Source organism: Ammospiza caudacuta, chromosome 16 (assembly GCF_027887145.1).
Source record: "Ammospiza caudacuta isolate bAmmCau1 chromosome 16, bAmmCau1.pri, whole genome shotgun sequence".
NCBI classification, from domain to species: Eukaryota; Metazoa; Chordata; class Aves; order Passeriformes; family Passerellidae; genus Ammospiza; species Ammospiza caudacuta.
In genome coordinates, this window is record NC_080608.1 from 4,928,702 (window position 1) to 4,947,910 (window position 19,209).

At 38.5% G+C, this 19,209-nt stretch overlaps 1 protein-coding gene across 7 annotated transcripts in view; it reads right to left on the reverse strand.

The window, feature by feature from the left end:
• The window catches only part of TENM2 (teneurin transmembrane protein 2), a 480,673-nt gene that overhangs the window by 55,339 nt on the left and 406,125 nt on the right, over positions 1 to 19,209 (reverse strand). Inside the window, exon 14 of one of the 7 annotated variants that reach the window (XM_058815451.1) lies at positions 9,757 to 9,780. The exons of the other annotated variants lie outside the window; for them this stretch is intronic. Within the exon in view, the coding sequence (XP_058671434.1) occupies positions 9,757 to 9,780 (24 nt within the window). The remainder of the gene's footprint in view (positions 1 to 9,756; positions 9,781 to 19,209) is intronic. 7 annotated transcript variants of the gene reach the window in all.

Consider the following 19,209-nt stretch of genomic DNA (forward strand, 5'->3'; position numbering starts at 1 on the left):
CAGCATCTGAGCAAAATGAAAACATGAACAGTGGGGAGCTAGCAAAATCCCTGAAAAGTTTTAAGTGCAGCTGGGGATTAATGGACATGACTTTGCTTTTAGAGAAGAGAGGGAAGGCAGCACCAGTGCCACGGACATGGTGTTGCTAGGAAACACGATGCTACCTCCACAGAGCTCATTTAACTGCAGCCTTCCAAAGGGTTTGAGGAGCATAAATATCAGAAGGAAGGGAAGGAGCAGCAGTACACTACAATAAGATCTAAGTACTTGGACAATAATGTCTTCCTTAAAAGATCTATTTAGTTAATTATGAATTAGCTTTGAAACAGCTTTAAGTAATGGCCAACTAATTAGGTGTTTTGCATGGTTATGTCTCTGTACATGCCTGTGTGCATCTATGGATTTCAGGTTTTGCCTGTCTTCAAGCTAGTATCCATATAGCATTCTAGTCTGTTAGACCAACCAGAAATCAGAGCTCCATTATGATGTAGTAATAACATTTTTCTTCTTTAAAAGGCTTATATTTAGCAATTGCACTGCCTATCTCTGTTTAAATCTTCCTACCAGTGCATGTGAGCAGTGATTGTTACTGATGAACACCTGCACACACAGGATTTCCACATATCTCACGGGCTTGGTGGCCACCAAGGGGTTTGGAGAGTGGACAAGGTGACCAAGTGCCTGCCTGAGGAGCCGTGAGAGCCCAGGCTCAGTGGCACAGCTGGACAGATGGCCTTTGCTGGCCAGGCTCCCTGCAGGCAGCACCCCCAGCTCTCCCTGCTTTGGCAGAGCCTGCCTGCATTCTGCAGCCACACTCAGCCTGGGGAATCCTCCCAGAGCCACACAGGGCAGGGCTATCAGCATCTCATGTCAAGAAGCAATCCCGTGTGGGATGGAGCTCTCACTCACCACTCAGCAAAGGGCCCTTGGTGCTAAGCAGACAGGTTGCTATTCCTGGTGTGCAGAGAAATTCTCCTCATCTTTTCCATTACAGTATGCTTAATGGAAAATGTCAAGAAGCAAGGTTAAAAAAGAAGAAAGTGCTTGTTTAAAGTGCTAGATTGACAACCTATTTATTCACAGAACAGGCAGAGTACAGGCAACAGCAGTTTGAGTGTCTCACGCTGTTCTAGCTGCTGCTGAAGGTGAAACACTAATGCAGCCTCCCTCCTCTCTATCTCCAGCTTGCCTGTGGAATTGGAAGCTGAAAACTTTACTACAAATACATATGAATTCACAATTAAAACAGCAAGAAAGATTTCAGAAAGATTTTTCAGTGTTGCATCAGGAATCTGTGATGAGCATATGAGAGATATCAGAAAGCAAAAACCATGCTATGGACTGTGCTTGGTTCAGAAATGGAGGGTGCTGGATATATTTACAAGAGAATACTCCCAGCTTTCATTGACAGTGAAATTATTCTGAGATTAAATTGTAAGGTGACTAGTTCATATTTGAACTCAACAAATTAATTTCCAGTATCTAGGCAGTACATTAAGAATTCTAATCCAATTTTGGATAAATTCTGCACAGATTTCCTTTTTACTCTGGTATTCCCAAACTTCAGGTATACAATTACACATGTCCAGCTTCCCACACATATATGGATTTTCCATTGCATAAACTACTTTAAACTCCAAAACAAACATTTTAAATAAACTAAACCATTTAAGTAAAATAAACCAAACTAAAGTCTGCCCAAAAATTTTTTTGGTTTCAGCCAGAATCTTCAGAACTCCCATTTATTGTGGGGCAAATCTTTCTCCAAAAAAGGAACGGAAAGGGCAGCCAGGGAAAGAGAAGTCAGAGACTTCTCTTTATAAGTTTCCAAACTCTGATGGAAGTCTCTTAGTATAATGAAAAGGAAGAAAAAGAATAGGAGAGATGAAGGGAAAAAAAAATCTAAATGGTGTTTCAGAGCCGCTTAGAGAAAAGCATTATGCTTTTAGCCTCTGGTCAGTTTGTACATGGAAAAATAGAAGTAAATCAAGAGTTTGTGTCTTTTGAGTCCTTCTGATGCTGTGCCATCAGCCATTTATTCTGCAAACAGCATCTCCCAGCAGAGTGGGCTCCCAGCAGCTGTCCCCATTTAGGGCACATGGGCACAGCTACATCTGGAATGTGGCATCTCCTGTTTATCTTTCCACATGACCTCATCTCACACACCCTGATCCAAAGCCTGCTGGCACTCACTGGAGCCTTTCCAGTGACTTCAGCTGGGGCTGGATCAGGTGCTCCTGTGGGTGCAAAGCCCTGCAGTGAAGAGTATGTTCTACACACAGTGTTTTCTCACTCACTCGATGCACACGAGTTTCAAGGGGAACATTTAAATTACATTTCAATCCTCGTCTTCTCATTAAAGCTGTTAACTACAGAACTGGAGCAAATAAAAGTAGTCTGGGATATGATGGTACCTAAAGAATTTAGAGAAATGACATAAAAGCAATAATGACAATAGCCTGTTTAATTTGGATTTTAGAGGATAATCACTGTTTCCATATTTTCTGTTCATTCCTTCGGTGAGCTGCTGGTATGCCTACAGCTATCTAATAATAAATGAGCTACATAGAATGAGGTACCTAGCAACACTGAAAATAAAATCATGTTTTTTATTTGCTATTGTTATTTTTTAATCCTTCAATTCCAAAGCCTTCAGGGCTTAGTTAAAGCCAAAGAAAGGGCATACAAATAAAAATGACACAGTGTTATGGTAGGCACAGGCACAAGTCATTTTCTACAGAGTAATACTTCAACTGAAATAAACTCAAACCCCAAACACAGAATGAAACACATGTCAATGAACCAGAGTGTTGGTTGAGTGGGAGGTGAGGCCCCTGTGAGTGAGTTTTGACAGTTCCAGAACAGGCTGGAGCCATGCAGAGGCACCAGCCCAGGGCTCTGAGACAGGGCAGTGACACTGATTGACAAATTGCTGAGAATGAAGCCAGGCTCTCAGTGCAGCACAGAGCCACTGCCATGTACCACAGCAGAGCTGCTGCTTCCACACAGGGCTCACACACAGCAGGAGCCTCTCCTGGCACTCAAGGGTTTGTCACCAGCATGCTCTCACTGGCTGCCTTGCTATTTCTTTTTTTTTTTAGAAAAAAATTTTTTTTAAAACTACTCAACACCCTAAGTATTTCATTAAGCAACATATCAAACAAAGAAATAAAGAATAAATATCTACTTGCACATGTGCTGTGCAGATGAATATATGCCTGAGTTAGAACTACAGACTTGCCCAGCTACAATTGCATTTATTGAACTGGCTGAAAAAAAAAAAACAACCAACAACAGTCAAAAAGTATGTTTAAAGAGCCCTGCAATCTTCCACTCCAATGTTGGAATCCATAAAGTTAGAGGGTTTTTAGGAAATGGTTAAAAAAGTATAGGCCTCAGACTGAAGTTTTGTTAGCATTGCAAATACAGCAGAAAAGTTTCCCAAGCAGTAGAGCATACGTGACAAACAACAATAGGCCTCTGTAGAATTGGCTTAAGGATGGCAACAAGGTTATTTAATGTATATCTTTAGAAGGTTAGCATGAATAGAGCTCTGTTCTTTGTCTCTTATGAACCAGTCTTTGTTTTAACTACCATTACGTGTGTTTTATAAGATTGGATAGAATGCTTGTCAATATGTGTTGTTCTATGTATGATTGGCTGAAATCTAGACTGAGATGGTTTTATGTCATTCTATATTACCCCACCTTCCCTGACATTCCCTGTGGATCAGCGAGCTGTTAACATCCTGTCTCCATTGTCTAACAATGTCCTTAAACTGATGTGCTGAAAAAATAAAAAAAAAGCTCTTCACTGGTCTGGTTTGTCCAGTGTTGTCCATATTTGGACATTCTGCTGCGGCAAATGGGTTCCTTTTTTAAAACGTGGGTTCCTGACACAATTGGACATATATTTCCCATATATACCCTTCCCCCGCACTCCAATACTTCCTCTGCAGATAAACAATTAGGAATTTTAAGTAACATTTCTTAAATTGCCTGGGATATGTATTTCATGACAGAATGATCTATCCTGCAAATCCAGTCTTTCTCACATAAGGGCAGGAACTCAGGGAACACCCAACTCTCCAAACAAAACAAATAGGAGAAAAAACCTGTGACTGTTTAGAAGTAAAGATCTCACAAAAGGGAACTTCTGGCATGAAAAAGTCTCAAGTACAGTCACTTGCATCTTTCTGAAAGAAAAGAACAAAAGAAAGATACAGAGACACACACACAACAAACAAAAAGAGAGGGAAACTCATGTTTCAGCAGAGAACACAAAAATTTGAGATTGAAGAAAACCCCAGGGGTGCAAGAGCTTCACACCTTGTTAACAAGGGATTGCTGCCAGAACTTTCCATGTTACCCAAATTCATGTTCAGTGACTCAGGCAAAGGGGCTCCTGTGATTTGGGGAGAGACACCCTCGAGCTCTCCCTCTTGTGCACAACCAACAGAGCTCTGTCACCAGCTTTGGTGTGACCCCTCCAAGCTGCTGGGCAGGGAAAAGAGGAGGACAGGTTGTGCTACACTGTCCTGAGATCTGGGGAAACCAAACAGAAACCAACCAAATGTCCATGTCTGCTCAGAATGCTGAGTACACACACACAGAGTTTCAGCTGAGCCCAGAATTTGGGCTCCTAATACACAGCAAGGAAGGGAGAGTGCCTTATGGGAAGGTCAGCATCAGACTGAGGAGCCTCTGCTCTGCTGCAGTCCCAGTGCTCTGTGACAGCCAGGCAGGGCTCTCTCTGCACCCCAAAATTGTAAATGTGAGCACAAGGACAGCTCCTCCTGCACAGAGCCCAACATCACGGCTTTACCAGCATCAGCAAAGGACTTATGTGAAATATAACCTAAGAAACTGCTGCAGCCCAGCCACACAGCTCCTTCCAGAGGCCAAGCAGGTTATTTGCTGAAATTTTGAGCTAAAATTTGACCCTACTAGCATATTTGAGTTACACAGTGTATTCTTTTCAAACAAGACTCATATCCAACTCCTATTCATATCCCCAATAAAAAGATATATAAAAGATGCAGTAAAAATTTGTATTTAAGATAGCTGGGTCTTTCAAATTAATCTTACTGTAACAAAATCCATTTAGAATATAATTCCAGGTGAAATTGCATTCATAAAACTAGTACCAAAACCATAATCTTTTATTGTATTAATGTTTCTGATATCACATACAAGCACTGGCATCATCCTTTGTAATATGTAATATCCTTTCTGAGAAAGAAGCCTTCTCAAGCTGAATTTATCTCTAAAATAACGTCTATTTAAAGAGTTTTGTGGCAGCATAATGATAAAGTGACCTATCAGACAGGATGTATAAATTCAGTCAATTGAAGGGCAACATGCAAAACACTGACTTCATGTTTGAAAGAATAGCTAACCTAATTACAATGTATACTAGACTTAATGTAATTTAGGATTTTTGTAGGAAGACATTCTCAGTTCAGTCATTAGCTTCAAAATACTTTTTACACTTCACAAATCCTCCACATATTGCATAGAGGAGGAATGAATTCCTTTCCTCCTTAGACAAGAACCTCCACATAAGATAAGAAATAAAAATCTTGTTATAAATCATGTTAAGAAATGCTAATTGCATTTTTTTGACCATAACTCCTTTAGTGTACAAAAAAACTTTACCAAATTGAGGAGTTTAAGTCAATCAAAATGCCCAGGAAGCCAAGTTAGCATTCAGAGTGACCTAACAGAACTGCTCTCCTTCTGACAGTGCTACTCAATAGTAGCTTTCATCAGTATTTCAAACTCAATTTGAATTCAGTAATGTGAGGGAGTGGGATTTGTGCACACACACACGGATACACAAGCAGGGAGCTGCAGTGAGAACAAGCAGATGTTATAACCTGCTTAAGCAGCTCAGTCCACTGCAGAAGATGCACAGCACCGAGGGGTAGCAGCCTGTAGGGGGTTTGGAGGGGCTCTGCACCAACATTTATGGGTCCAAGTCTGGTGTCTGACCCCAAAACCACCCCACTCTGAAGGGTGCCTGGACCAGTTGACCTGCTGACATCCCTCCTAAACTGAATTATCCACCATCCCTTTGGTTTTAGAGCTTTATATTTCATAATTCTCAGGGCAGGGAATCCCAGTTTTCTCAGGCACTATTAAAATATAATTGCTTGCTATTCATTAGATATTAATGCCTGCATAGAATTTATAATTTAGCAATTAACTTTCAGGTATGCAAATGCTGATCCCGTGTAAGTGTGCAGGTTATCTCTGGCAGAAGAATAAATACGAGCCTCAACAGAGGCAGGCAGTTTCCTCTCTTACTGTGTGGCAGATTAGTACCTTCTGTCCCTCAAATTTGGCACAGAACTTTGGAATCCCTTCAGGATGAAAAACACTATTTAGACATGTGCATTATATTTTGCAGCTGATCTTCTTAAAGTATTAATCACATGGATTCCATTAAATGGCTGCACACTGCATGGGTTTGGATTTCAGAGCTCCAATATTCCAATTTTCCAAAAGAAAAATCCAAAGAAAGTGCCAGAGAAGAAACCAGAAGTTTTTATGAAGTTTTGTGGAATAGTTTGGAATGAAAAATATTAGCAATGCACTAAATGTTTTATGCCTTCTGGCTTGCAGCAGTCCTAAATCTTCATGACATTAAAATATGATTACAAGTGACCAAAAATAATGGGTATTTGAATATTAAAATAAATATATCTCACATGTCTGTTAAGGCTAGAATTTATGGAGTTTGAAAATAAACAAATATAAAGTATGAAATAATGCTCATGACCTAGGAGCAGTATTCCATCACATGGGCAATGTATGCAAAACAAATTAAAATAGATAAGCAATATATTCTGAGTTATGGGTATGCTGAGTTGTTTGGCAGATATAGGATAGAGGATGAATATTTCAATTCATAAAATATACTTTATAAACATTCCTTTAATTCTAAAGTGCAAGGCACCATTCTGCATCCCTTGTCAATAAACATAAGCCTCACGAATATCATACCATTTTCCAATTTTTATATCTACCAACTGCACAAATAGCTAATAAAAGCTACAGAAATAAAAATGTTGCGCTCTCAAATGAACTGCTTTAAGTCCTGCATGCATAAAAGAGTTATCTTTCTGTTCCTTTTTTTATCTGTTTACGTGGCAAAGGAAAAAACATCCCAATCCTTCAGATCTAGCCAGTTGCTTTGATATTTAAACACTAAATAAATCTGCAAAAGTGATTTTGATCTACAAGGGAGCTCATCTTCTCCATCTCACCCCAAAGAAAGCCAAGAGTATTAAATCTGCACTTGGAAGAAATTTGGAAGACAAACGAGCTCTTCAAGCTCTGCTTGCTTTACATTAAACATATTTACTACCAGGCAGCTGATGGCTCTGCTCCTCCCCTCGCCTCACCACAAGTGTCCTTAATTCTCTGGAACGAATACTTAAGTCTTTCTGCTGCTGGGCAGAGCATTTATTTTCCATTTCTCTGTAGAAGCCATCAGAAGCACCAATGAGACTTTTAATTTGATTGCCTTGCATCTATATTTGACAGCTTTTAAGCCATCCCAGGGCAGGCAGGTTGTTACTACTTCCACCGGGACTGTTTGCCACGAGAATTTAGGAAGGGAAACACAAAGTAAGGGAGTGGGAGATGAAGCCAAGAAATCTGGAGACCACTGTGCCCCAGCTCCAACAGGATTGTGTGACCAGGAGAATCAGTATATTGAATTAATAAACTCCATTCACTGATTCATGCCAAGCAAAAAAGTGCAGAGCTATGTATTGTCAGGATATTTGCTTTAGTTTAAAAAATCAACAAAACAAGGTAAAGCAGAAACAGATCAGTTAAAAGGAATTTCCAATAACAAATAAAAGTAGTGGTAGTAATAATAATAATAATAATAATAATGATAATAATAAAGAAAATCTATGGTCTATGCAAGGGACATCTAAAAGATAATATTGTGTAATTACATTACATTTTGTACATTAATAATGTAAAGTTTTGTGTAATTAACTCTTTCTTTGCAATGCTGAAAACATGTGAGTAACTCATAGGATCTCTAAACATAACAAACAGATGCCAAAGAAATTTTTCTTTTCTATCCAGGTCATCACTTTTCTTAGTGTTCCAGGGGAAAGGTACCAGAGTATGAGACTGCCCTGAAGATCAGCATTATTGTTCCTCAGCATTCAAATAAAATCAGAATTTAGGTTTCCCCACTCTGCCTGTGTCCCATAATTTCACTGGGGAATGGTGTCACTGTCGCTTCTTTACAGCTCAACTGCCACCACCACCTTTCAAGGAGCATGTTAGAACCATGTTAATTAGGCTTTCCTGTAGCTGATGGCCATTTGTTCAGAGCTGTGAACTGAGCAGAGTGCAGCCCTTTCCCACTGCTCAACACCAGCACAATCCTGCTGGGCTTGGGCTGCAGAGGAGTTCCAGCAGGTTCCCCTGGTGTGCCACCAGCAGCTGCCAGGGTGACACAGAGTGGTCCCCAAGGCTTGGTGCAGTTTGGTGCAGGTTCCCCTGGTGTGCCACCAGCAGCTGCCAGGGTGACACAGAGTGGTCCCCAAGGCTTGGTGCAGTTTGGTGCAGGTTCCCCTGGTGTGCCACCAGCAGCTGCCAGGGTGACACCAGAGTGGCCCCAAGGCTTGGTGCAGTTTCACTCTCTGAGATCTCACAGATCACAACCCAGCAAAGAAAACTGGGGACAGCTCTGCCTTTCAGGGTAAACACATATGTGGGAATAGGCTTAATCAGGCACAGTGCATATCCAGTTTGCTCTAATAACTGCTGTAAGCACTCAGGAAGTTTATGTAAAAATCCTTTTTAATGGTGTCACTCACTGGAAAATCTCTCCTGCAGTTTAGTGACACAGCCTGGCTCCTCAAGGTACAAATCTACCCAAACCTGTATGTGGGTTCTGCAGCATGCTCACTTGCTTCTCATCATGAAGGAAACCACTCACCACCTGCAATTATTTCCTAGGCTGGGCTCAAGTTACCTAATTCATGTAAGGGATCAGTAGCACTAGCCCTGTGGAAGTTCATCTTTAATAAACCTATAATCTTGAGTCATAGGACAAAAATTCAGAAGCAATACTGATGAGAACTGACATTTTCCTTTTCCCTTCACTGTCATTTATTCACTTTTGAGTGACATCCCTTCTTGCATTTCATTACGTTTTTATCTCAAGCATTAAAACACAGCAAATAAATTATTAAGATCTGGGGACATATTCTGCAAATAACTTTATTAAATCTCCCTTTTAGTATCAATGGGAATGCTCACTTCAGAAACCAGAAACATTATATGCAACTTACTAGGAATTTTTAAAACTGCAGTGTTTAGTATCAGAATTTCTGACAAAAATCCTCAATAAGTAGGGGAAACTGTAACTATAAAAATTGAGTAAATAGATGCAGTCTTCAATGGAAGGCACACATCTTAAATCCTCCCAGTTCTGCTGAATAAATATTTCCCTTTACAAAGCATCTCTTACTTTAAAATTTTAATGCAGTAAAAGCTTTTAAATTAGTTAATGAGGATCTTAGGAATTTCATGGTAACTAGAAACACAAATACTGGTCAAAGATGACAGATTTTACTGAGCATATTCTCTGTGTATGGAAGATTGAAAGATTAAAAGGAATGGGGATATAATTAGATTGTAATAAGCATTGTCTTAATTGTACTTAAAAAAATCCCAACAACTTTCATGTGGAATGGAAATATTAACAAATTTAGGAGACATTTCAGTGTATCCAAAAAGTCTGCTGAGTGATATTTCACTGCTAATTGACACTTTTGATTAAGTATATAAAGTACTGTTTATAATTAAGAGTGGGTCTGAGTGATTTTAATTCACATTTTTTCTCAGCATACAAGCAATCAAAATTGTTATGGAATATATAACAGAAGACTCCAATGAAAAATCAGCCAGTGTCCATTCAGCCTTCACAAATAGGGTGACCTTGACTTTGATGCCCTGTTCTCTAAATATGGCAGGCTTTCTCCATTCTAAATCAATATTTCTGACTTATTTTGGAAAAAAAAATGTTTCAAACATTCATAGGACACACTGAAGATATATATGGATTGGTTTCATGATAAAGAATCAATTAATAATGATCCAAGGGAGACAGGAACAAAAAAAGCAGTTTTACCCCTATTCCAAAGCCAATAAAAAGATGAATTGTATCTAAAAATCTGTGTCACTCTACTCCCTCACCCTGATTCAGCTGTTAGCAATGCCACATGGGAGCAATGTTAACCTTCAGTTCAGAATCCTTACAAACCCTATGCAGTGATTTTCTGTCCTAAGCCTAAAGCATCTTTTCAATTGCTTCTGAAACAAGAAAAGGCACATTACTGCTGCTTTTCCTGCACTGTTATAAAGCTACTCTTAAAAGGAAAAATAAGGATTAATCAGAATCTGCAGACATTTTAACAAATTCATTCACTTTTCAACAACAAATAATGATTCATGGCTTCCTGCTTACAGTAACACCTTTATGCTCCAATTGCAACGGATTCTGCAATTTAAAAATAAAATATGGAAGAGGAAGAGAAACACCCATTTTTTATAGAACTACTTCATTCTGAGCATACTATCTTCCATTGTAGGACTGGATGCTATAATGCTAATTCCTCTTGGTTTGAGAGATAACTGGTCTGTAACCCAGCATACACACATTCTGCCCTGCTTTATGGAATGGAAAGCAGTCTGAACAGTTTAAATTTAAACTGTGCTGAAAGGTGGATGGCAGCATGCTACATCAGAGACTCAGTTCTGGAATTCCCAGTGGTTTAAACAAAAAGTCAGTTCTCTCATCTGTGTCTCTGTTTTTAGGAGAATCAGCATCTTCTGGGACATTTAGGGGTTTGTGTTTGTACATGCTGAAGTTACGAAAATAGCTTCAGTGCTATCCTTGAGGAACTCCTTCACAAGAAACTCAGTAATGCCTTATGATTCCTAACAATTGGAAAATCACACTATTTGAAGCAGCACCACTTTCAAAAATCAATAAACCATCATGATCCAGGAAAAAAATGCTATTCCTAAACAGTTTTTTTGTTGTTGTTGTTAATTTGTGCTTTTAGATAATTGTCCTCTTAGTATTGCTTCTAAACTAAAATCACAACCTAGCAACCTAGTAATATTCTCCACTACAAACTGATTTAGTTTTTAATTAAAAAGAATGGTTTTAATCACAATTGCATCCTTATATTTACTTCTTAGACACCAAAGTTATTATCCCTACTAATTCTCTTCAGAACAGAGACTGCACCTTGATGCATTGTGGTTCTTTGGCTCAGTTGTTCAATGCTATGAAAAACTATTTGAAAGAAAATGAAAACATATATGGTCCAGATGAATTATGAATCTTAGTTATTTTTCAAACTCTTGAACACCTTTAGTCTTCCAACACCTACCTAAAAAAATACTCATCTGAAATTTTATAATTAAACAGAGAAGAAATTAATCTTCACATGGGTTCATGTAAAAATATACTGAAATGTTAGAAGTGTTTATACTTTTCAAATATATGAACAATTAACTATTAGCTCATGCAGTTCAATCTACCCTAATCAAGCCAGAACATCTAAAAAGAAATATCTAAACCTTTTCTCACAGCTATTTTGATGCTATCTTGTTTTTACAGCATTTTAAAAGCAGGATACAGTCCATTGATGCTGAGTTTGATCAAACTGCTTTGCACCGGACTCTTAATACAAACTAAAGATACAGTGGGATCAGGAAAAAAGCAATAAACTTAGATTTTTTTTTTTTTTTTGTCAAAATTCAGGAGTGGCATAGAGGAAGGCAAGTGAGGGGGGCAGGACTTGGGGGCTACTTTGCAAACCATGTTTGAGAGACCCCAGAGCCTGTTTGACACTTGAACAGCTGGGACTCATAGCCCAGCTCCCAAAAACCAGAGAGCCACCACAAGAAAATCCACCCCAGATGTCAGACACCACTCATGGGCCACACAGCTGGCTGATCACAGTAAGGCAAGAATAAAAATATGTTTTAAGAGTAGTCGAGTTAGAGGAAGAAAAGCTTGATGTGGATAAGCAGACAGCCATGTCTCCCCTGCCTAAATTTTCATTAAGGATAATGTTTTGATCCATGTCACAGCAAATCCTTCATGAAAGCAAACTTGCTACTTTTCCATGAAAACTGCTTAACTGTTTAAGAGAGGTGCTTTTTTTGAGTGAAATATTTAAGTGTGCAGTGCTCAGGGTCAGCTCTCAGAGCTGAAAATCCTCAGGGAACAGCTGGGCCATGAATCCTTTCTGCTCTAATCCCGTTAGTGAATGAAGAGGGGATGATGACAAACACAGCAACCTCAATATATCATGTCCTGCTTTTCCTCTGGCTTTCAGCAGCCTGGCTCTGAACTGCTGATTAATGAGACACCAACACTGCTTTGTCTCCATCTATCCCAGCATGGATGTGTTTTGAAGACAACTGACAGCCTGAGATGGACAGTAATATGTCAATCAACACAACATCACTGAAAACACGACAGTAGAATGTGCTGGAAATTGTAGAAATCTACTCAGTTGGACACAATTTCTTGGCAGCTATAAATCAGGTAATAGCAACCTCGGGATTATTCCAATTATTTTTCACTTTCAACATGAAGAGATGAAAATTGACTGAAGCATCAGACCCAAATACCTTCAAGAATACTCAAGTTTGTATTCAGCTCTTACATTTCAGTAACCCAAATTATGTTTGCAATTTCTTTGGGCAAATAAGATATATTATATGATGATTTCTGTTTCTTTTTATATGTATAGAAAGGCTATATGTAAAATGAAATAGGCTGAGGCAGGAATAATCTCCAGAAGCATCGTTATCCTATTGAGCATTTCATAAGCAGGTCAGAACAGAGCTGGAAAGAAAGAAGGAATAAGAGAAAAGAGCTGGATAACATAAATTTTGTAAAAACTTTCTTCAATAAGAATGGCTCATGATACCTCGTAACTTGTGCTCTGAACAAGTCCCCATATTCATTCCTTAAGATCTGTTAAAAAAACTGGCTAAGTAAGGGCTTTTAGTGAAAGAAGGATGTATCAATATTCAGCATCAGTGTGTATTCATCCTCAGTGAGTAGTTACTGCACAAGAGAGAGCTGGCAGCTTAGAGAGAAGCCTTTCAATAGTTTCATTTTTCCCCGAAGCCCTAAATAGATCACACAGCAAAATCCTGAACTGACACCTCAGAGGTTCTACAGAGACCATTTTTTCCTTTTTATTTCTGACATTAATATTTTTTAATACAACATTAAACTAAGAAAATAATGAGCAGAGAATTTCAAAAGCATCAAATACCTTAGGAAGACAAGTCTCTAACTTATAATGCATCCTACTATTAATTTGATACTAAATTGGCAAGAAGCTGAAAAGAAAAAACAACCAACAAAACCCTTTGCAAAGCTTTGCATCTGAAATATTATTCCACCGAGTTTGCAGCAGTCAGGCAAAACACATTTGACTTTATTTGCATCTTCAAGCAGGAAAGGTTATGTGAAACTGATACTGAAGATGCAGGAATGATACCTTGAGAATGTATAAGTAAGAATAATAGTGATCAAGAAAAAGGTAGCTTTAACAGGAATATGAACAGCAGGTCTCAAAAGCATGGACAGCTATTGTTCTCTTTTGTATTTCTTTCCTAGTAAGTATAAATATTATATATATGTATATACATGGCTGTTTCTCAGGGTCCAGCTCTACCTTTCTGTCTCTATACAATCCATGCCACTGACCTCTCACAAGCATTCCTGTGGCTTTGTTGTTTTGTTTCCAGCAACATTGTGTAATTCACTCCCTTGCTGAAGCTCTGCTTGACACCACAGGGTACGAAATAATACAGAAAATATTATCTGCAGGAGAAGAGAAGATTGTCTGGCTCCTGGAATACTGCTAGGAACAGCATAATCGGCTCTGCCCTTTCAAAAGTTAGATCAGCTCCCTGATTGATTGCCCTCCCTCACTTTTTGTGGTCTTTTAAGAGTTCAAGAATTGGCCAGAAAATCAATATAACTCATGAAAAAACCCTCCAAAAAGAAAAAAAAGAAATGTGGTTTTAGTTTGGGAAACTATTCACCAGGATCTTCTGGGCACACCTTTGAAGTACCAGACAAAATGCAGGAAGTTTAGCTGAAAACATACTCATTAAATTTTTTGGGCTAGAAAGGAAAGAAATAAGGTCATGTTCTGCAAATATCCTGTAAAAAGAGAAAGAAAAAAGCTACTCAAGTGTTCTGACACTGAGCTGTGACATATTTCAATCATTTACAGGAAGCCCTCAGCAAAGAATGCAAACAGGAAAGTTCTTCCTCATGAATAAGCTTGCCTTTCAGCCAAAAAAAGATCCCTAGCTGCCCCCTGAAAATTCTGTAAATGAAAAGGAATTCTTTTCCTAAACTCCTTGAAAGTCAAACCACTCTCACTATACATAAATCTCTACACAGAATGCTTCTTTCCAAGTATTCATAATCAGCTACCTTGCTTGGCTATGATAAAATTAAGTGGATGTCTATTGTAGTTCTGGATTCCTTAGTGCTACAGATATTATTTTGAAAGTTTATTCATCCCTGATCCACAAAAGTAGCCAGTATACTTCAGTTTTCAGCATAGGAATATGCAAAGTTACAAACCAGAACCAGAAATCCCAAGCAAAAGCCATCTACATAATACAGAATCTGGGGACTCTAAAAAGAGATTTTACTCAGAAATAAAAGATGACAAAGGCAACCAGCAAAGCACCTCAACAGCAAATGTATCTGGGAAAGATAAGAAGCATCAGATTCCCAGGGAGAAATTTATTTACCAGATATTTATTTACCAGGAACTCAGACCTTTGCTGAAGCACAGAGATGCTTCACTAGATGAGCACTTATTTATCCAAGTGACGAGAACATTTCCTTGGCTTTGGTTATAAAATGGAACATGACATAACATATGCTCCCAAAATTCCACCCTATGAGGAAGATTTCTACCTTTTGAGTCTCTCTGTCTTTGAATGATGGAAGTGAAAATGTGAATGATGTGCAGCGAGTGACAGAAATAATTGAGAATCTCTCAAGCTGCCTCATGAGGTACCTGCTGCTCCTCTGCTTTGCTGAGGAGGCACAGGGGGAGCGACTCAAAGAATATATCTGTAGAAATCTGCTTCCATGTATAAAACAGGGAGATGACTTGTGAAACAGGTGATGAACTGGAAACTGCACATTCAGGAGCAGCCAACATCTCCAACATTTTGGTCATGTCATCATATATATATTACCAACATGTTTCAACGTCTGCAGTAATGAAAAGTGGTCATGACCTAAATATTCTATGCATTTTTCAAATAAAATGAAAGAAAAAAGTGTTCCTCCTTCCTCAGAGCATGCAATCTAAATTCCTGTCATCGTTGTTAGAGGGTTTTTTATGCCTTGATAGGTTATAAACTGTTACAGATTAATTTTAAGTTAGAAATCCATTGGAGAAGTCTAATATATCTAGCTCCTTCTAAATTGCTCTTTGTCAGATACGATGGCTTTCCACTGCGTCCTCCCACACACTTTCCATCTCTCCTGAAAATTGCCTCATCTTTGAATCATTACCCTTGTAATTACAACAAGAGAAATCAGTAGTAGAAGAAAAAAAATCTTTGACACAAAGAGCATTATCAGGGGACAGAAATATCTTGCTATATCCAAAGATAACACAATGCCACATCATTAATGTTTCCATTGATTATTGAGTCCATGATGAGGTAAAGAACTAAACCTTTACACTTTACTTGTGGTATTCCATCCAGCTGATGGAAAATATAAACGTGTGTCAAAGCTGGAAAGGTCATCCCAAAGCACTCTGGGGGGAAAGGTTTTTAGTAAACAATTTTTTATTAGAACCAAAGGTGAAATATGGTCCACACAGTGTTCACCTTTAAAGGGAGAGTATTTAAAGTATTTCCCTACTGGGTGTGAGTTTGTGTGGATGTTTCAGAGTGGCTCAATATCCACATTGACAACCCATTGTTCTGCAAATACAGAACACATAGATCAGTCTCCCTGCCTGGATAAATTATCAATTCTACTTCCAACAGTGGCATTGGATTCTTAAAGGGAATGACAGTACAGCTCTTAAGGTAGGCCATTAAAAATAAACTCCTTAGAAGGAATGCTTCCTCCTATGCTCATTTAAAAGGAGACTGGAAGAGAGCTCATAGAGTTCAATGATTTCTGGTGAAGCTGCTGCCCCAGGGCAGGATGAATTACCTCTGTTATTCCTGACTAGTTTGTCTAAATGGTTCTTAAAACCTCCATTGATGAGGAATTCACAATTTGCTTGGACAACCTCCTACAGTTTTTTCATTCATTGATGACATGTTTTTTCCTAATACAAATACCTTGTACTACAACTTAAACTTCTCAGTCATCCTAGACACAAAGTCCTTTCTTTTTTTCTGTACAGTTTTTGCATCTGAAAACATTAGGTTATTTTACACCATGTAGGTGACAGAATCCTAGCTTTTTAAAAAATCTTTCTCCTTTACTCAAAGCCTTGAATACATAGAAGATAAGATACAGAGCTAATACAGATTTACAAACCCCTTCTTCACTAAGGAACTTGTTCTCCAGTTTTGACAGTTTTAGGGCCAAGGACCCAGTGGGGCAAAGTTGCTGATGCCCAGCTCTGGAGTTGGATTTCAGAAAGCACTACCAAGGCCAGAAGAGTGTGAGGTTTGTGGCTGGACTTGATGATCTTAAGGGTCTTTTGTAAGCTAAATGAGCCCAAGCAGAGCCTGAAGAGATGGACTCATCACCTGCTTGTGTTTTGTCAGGCAGGCAGGTGGAGGCTCAGCTACAATGTCTGTACCAGGGGTATAGCTCATTTGCATAAAAATAATTTTAAAAAAGAACATAAGAGATAACAACTGTCTGGATCAAAATCTGCAGCAGAGTAATCAGGTTACCAAATAGCCCTGAGTATAATTTTTCCCCACTTTCTGTCTGAAAAAGAGTGCCTAACCTACCTCTAATGGAGGACATGAACAGACAAGAGCAAGGCTTGGGAATATGACAGGCAGCCCCAAAGAAAACTTCACACATCACCTTCTGGTCAGAGCTCACCTTAAAAGATCCATTTGCAGACATTTAAATTTTACTTGCAAATATTTAGGATTAAATCCTGCTTTCAATGGTCTCCCAGTGAGATTTTTACCAATAACTTAATAAGAGACCACGCTCAGGGATATGAATTACAGATGGAATTACACTTTTAAAATGGTATTTCTGACTGTTTCATAAGATCTCCATATATATCACTCTGTCCTTGGAATGCTATCTTGACAGTTTATATGCAGAACATCCTCTGCAAGCATTTAAAAACAACAGTTTTAAACATCCAGATAATATTTTCAGTGAAAGTAACAGATCTGTTTTATAACAGTATGGTTTAAAAAACATTCAGATGATTTAAGGAAAGGCTGAATCCGCCATCTTAAATTTCTGTCATGAAATGGGTTCAAGATTAACAACTTCTATACCTTTCTTTCACTTTGTTATTAGTTTTCCAATATTTTTTTTCATCTAGATTACCCTCTATTATTTAGTTATAACTTCCTCCATAATTGCAATCAATGAATAGTAATCACTTAATAAACATATCCTGACAGGTCTATTTTTGCACTGGGAAAAGATTAATTTTCTTTATCACCACTCCAGTAAGCAATTTCTTTTCTTACCTGAAGTAGCAAAGTGAACTGAAGTTCTGCTCTGCTTCGAAAAGCAGCTGAGCAAGACCAGACTCCTTTCACTTTTATATTATTTGGATATAGATTTATCAAAATCTGAGTAACTTGGAACATGCATGCATTTTTATTTGCATTGATTCTTACACATAATTCTATTGCACACAGGCAAAAGCTGCTTTGCACAGACACTGTGCTAACACTGAGCTCACACTGCTGTTCTGGGAGGATTTTCTGAGTGCTTTCCTTAAACCAGGTAAAACAGAGAAAAAAAAAATGCATTTCTATTGAAACTTTTGAGTTTAGATACTCAACAATGAAATGACAAGGAGTGTGCATTCTGTCAAGCATCTATTAAAGCCTCATTTTGATATTAAATAGGATTAAATATCTGAATTAGCTTGGATACCCACAGTTTGCTATGATGTTTTCTTTTCCACTGCCATGTAAATATAGCACAAAGAAACTGGTAAAGAAACAGAAAGAAAACAAATGTTTTTTTATATAGAAATCTCCTTTTCTTCCTCACAAATCAATTTGTGGACTTGGACTAAAGTCACTGAAATCAAAGCAAGTTTTTATTCTGACTTCATTTCAGACGAGGTGTAGCAAAAATGGAAATTCAGGGTAAATAACCTCTCCTACAGGATTTGCATTTCCTGCCTTAGGACAAACAGCCTGTGCAGTTTTCAGGTACCTTCCAGAAGGACTAATTGGTGGCATCTTCCTAGGCAGACACTCGTCAGTAATTCTGACATGAAGTGCTGTGTCAAACTTTCAGCTGGAACATGAAGGCAGTACTCTGACAGTGAGTTGCTGTAAAATTTAAGTGCACTTTAGTTCTTCACACCAACGTTTAAAACATCTTGAGCAACTCATCATTGTACCAAAGCATCAATTCACTCTAAGTACAAATTTTCCAGTGTAACTTCAAGAAATTTCATACCAATACTGACAAAAATCCCTTTTACCATCCTTTTCCTCCGAACTCTGTGCTTCAGCTCCCTGTAACACGAACCAGTGGGGTCACACTGAGCTGTCCCTCTGAACTCAATTCCATCCCTGGCATCAGCCTTTATGCTTTTGTAAATGTCCTCAGGACATAACCACGTGAAAATCCTTACTGCTACAGGCCTGTCACAAGAATCTCTGTGTGCATGCAACAGACAACTTCTGACTGCACAAACTTCATCCATGATAACTAGAAGGGCGTACCTGAATTTTTTGCACTAAGTCTCATCTTTGCCACAGGCAGGACCACATTAAGTTTCAAGGAAATCTGTGTAATACACACCAAACAAAAAAAAGCTTACGCATATTTTAATCACTTTAGAAATATCACCCTTCCTCTGGAAAGAATTGATTATACACATTAGTAATAAGGGAGATATCTAGTTCAAAGCTCTGAAAATTAGGTTTAAAATCTCACTTCAGAGTTCACTAGTTC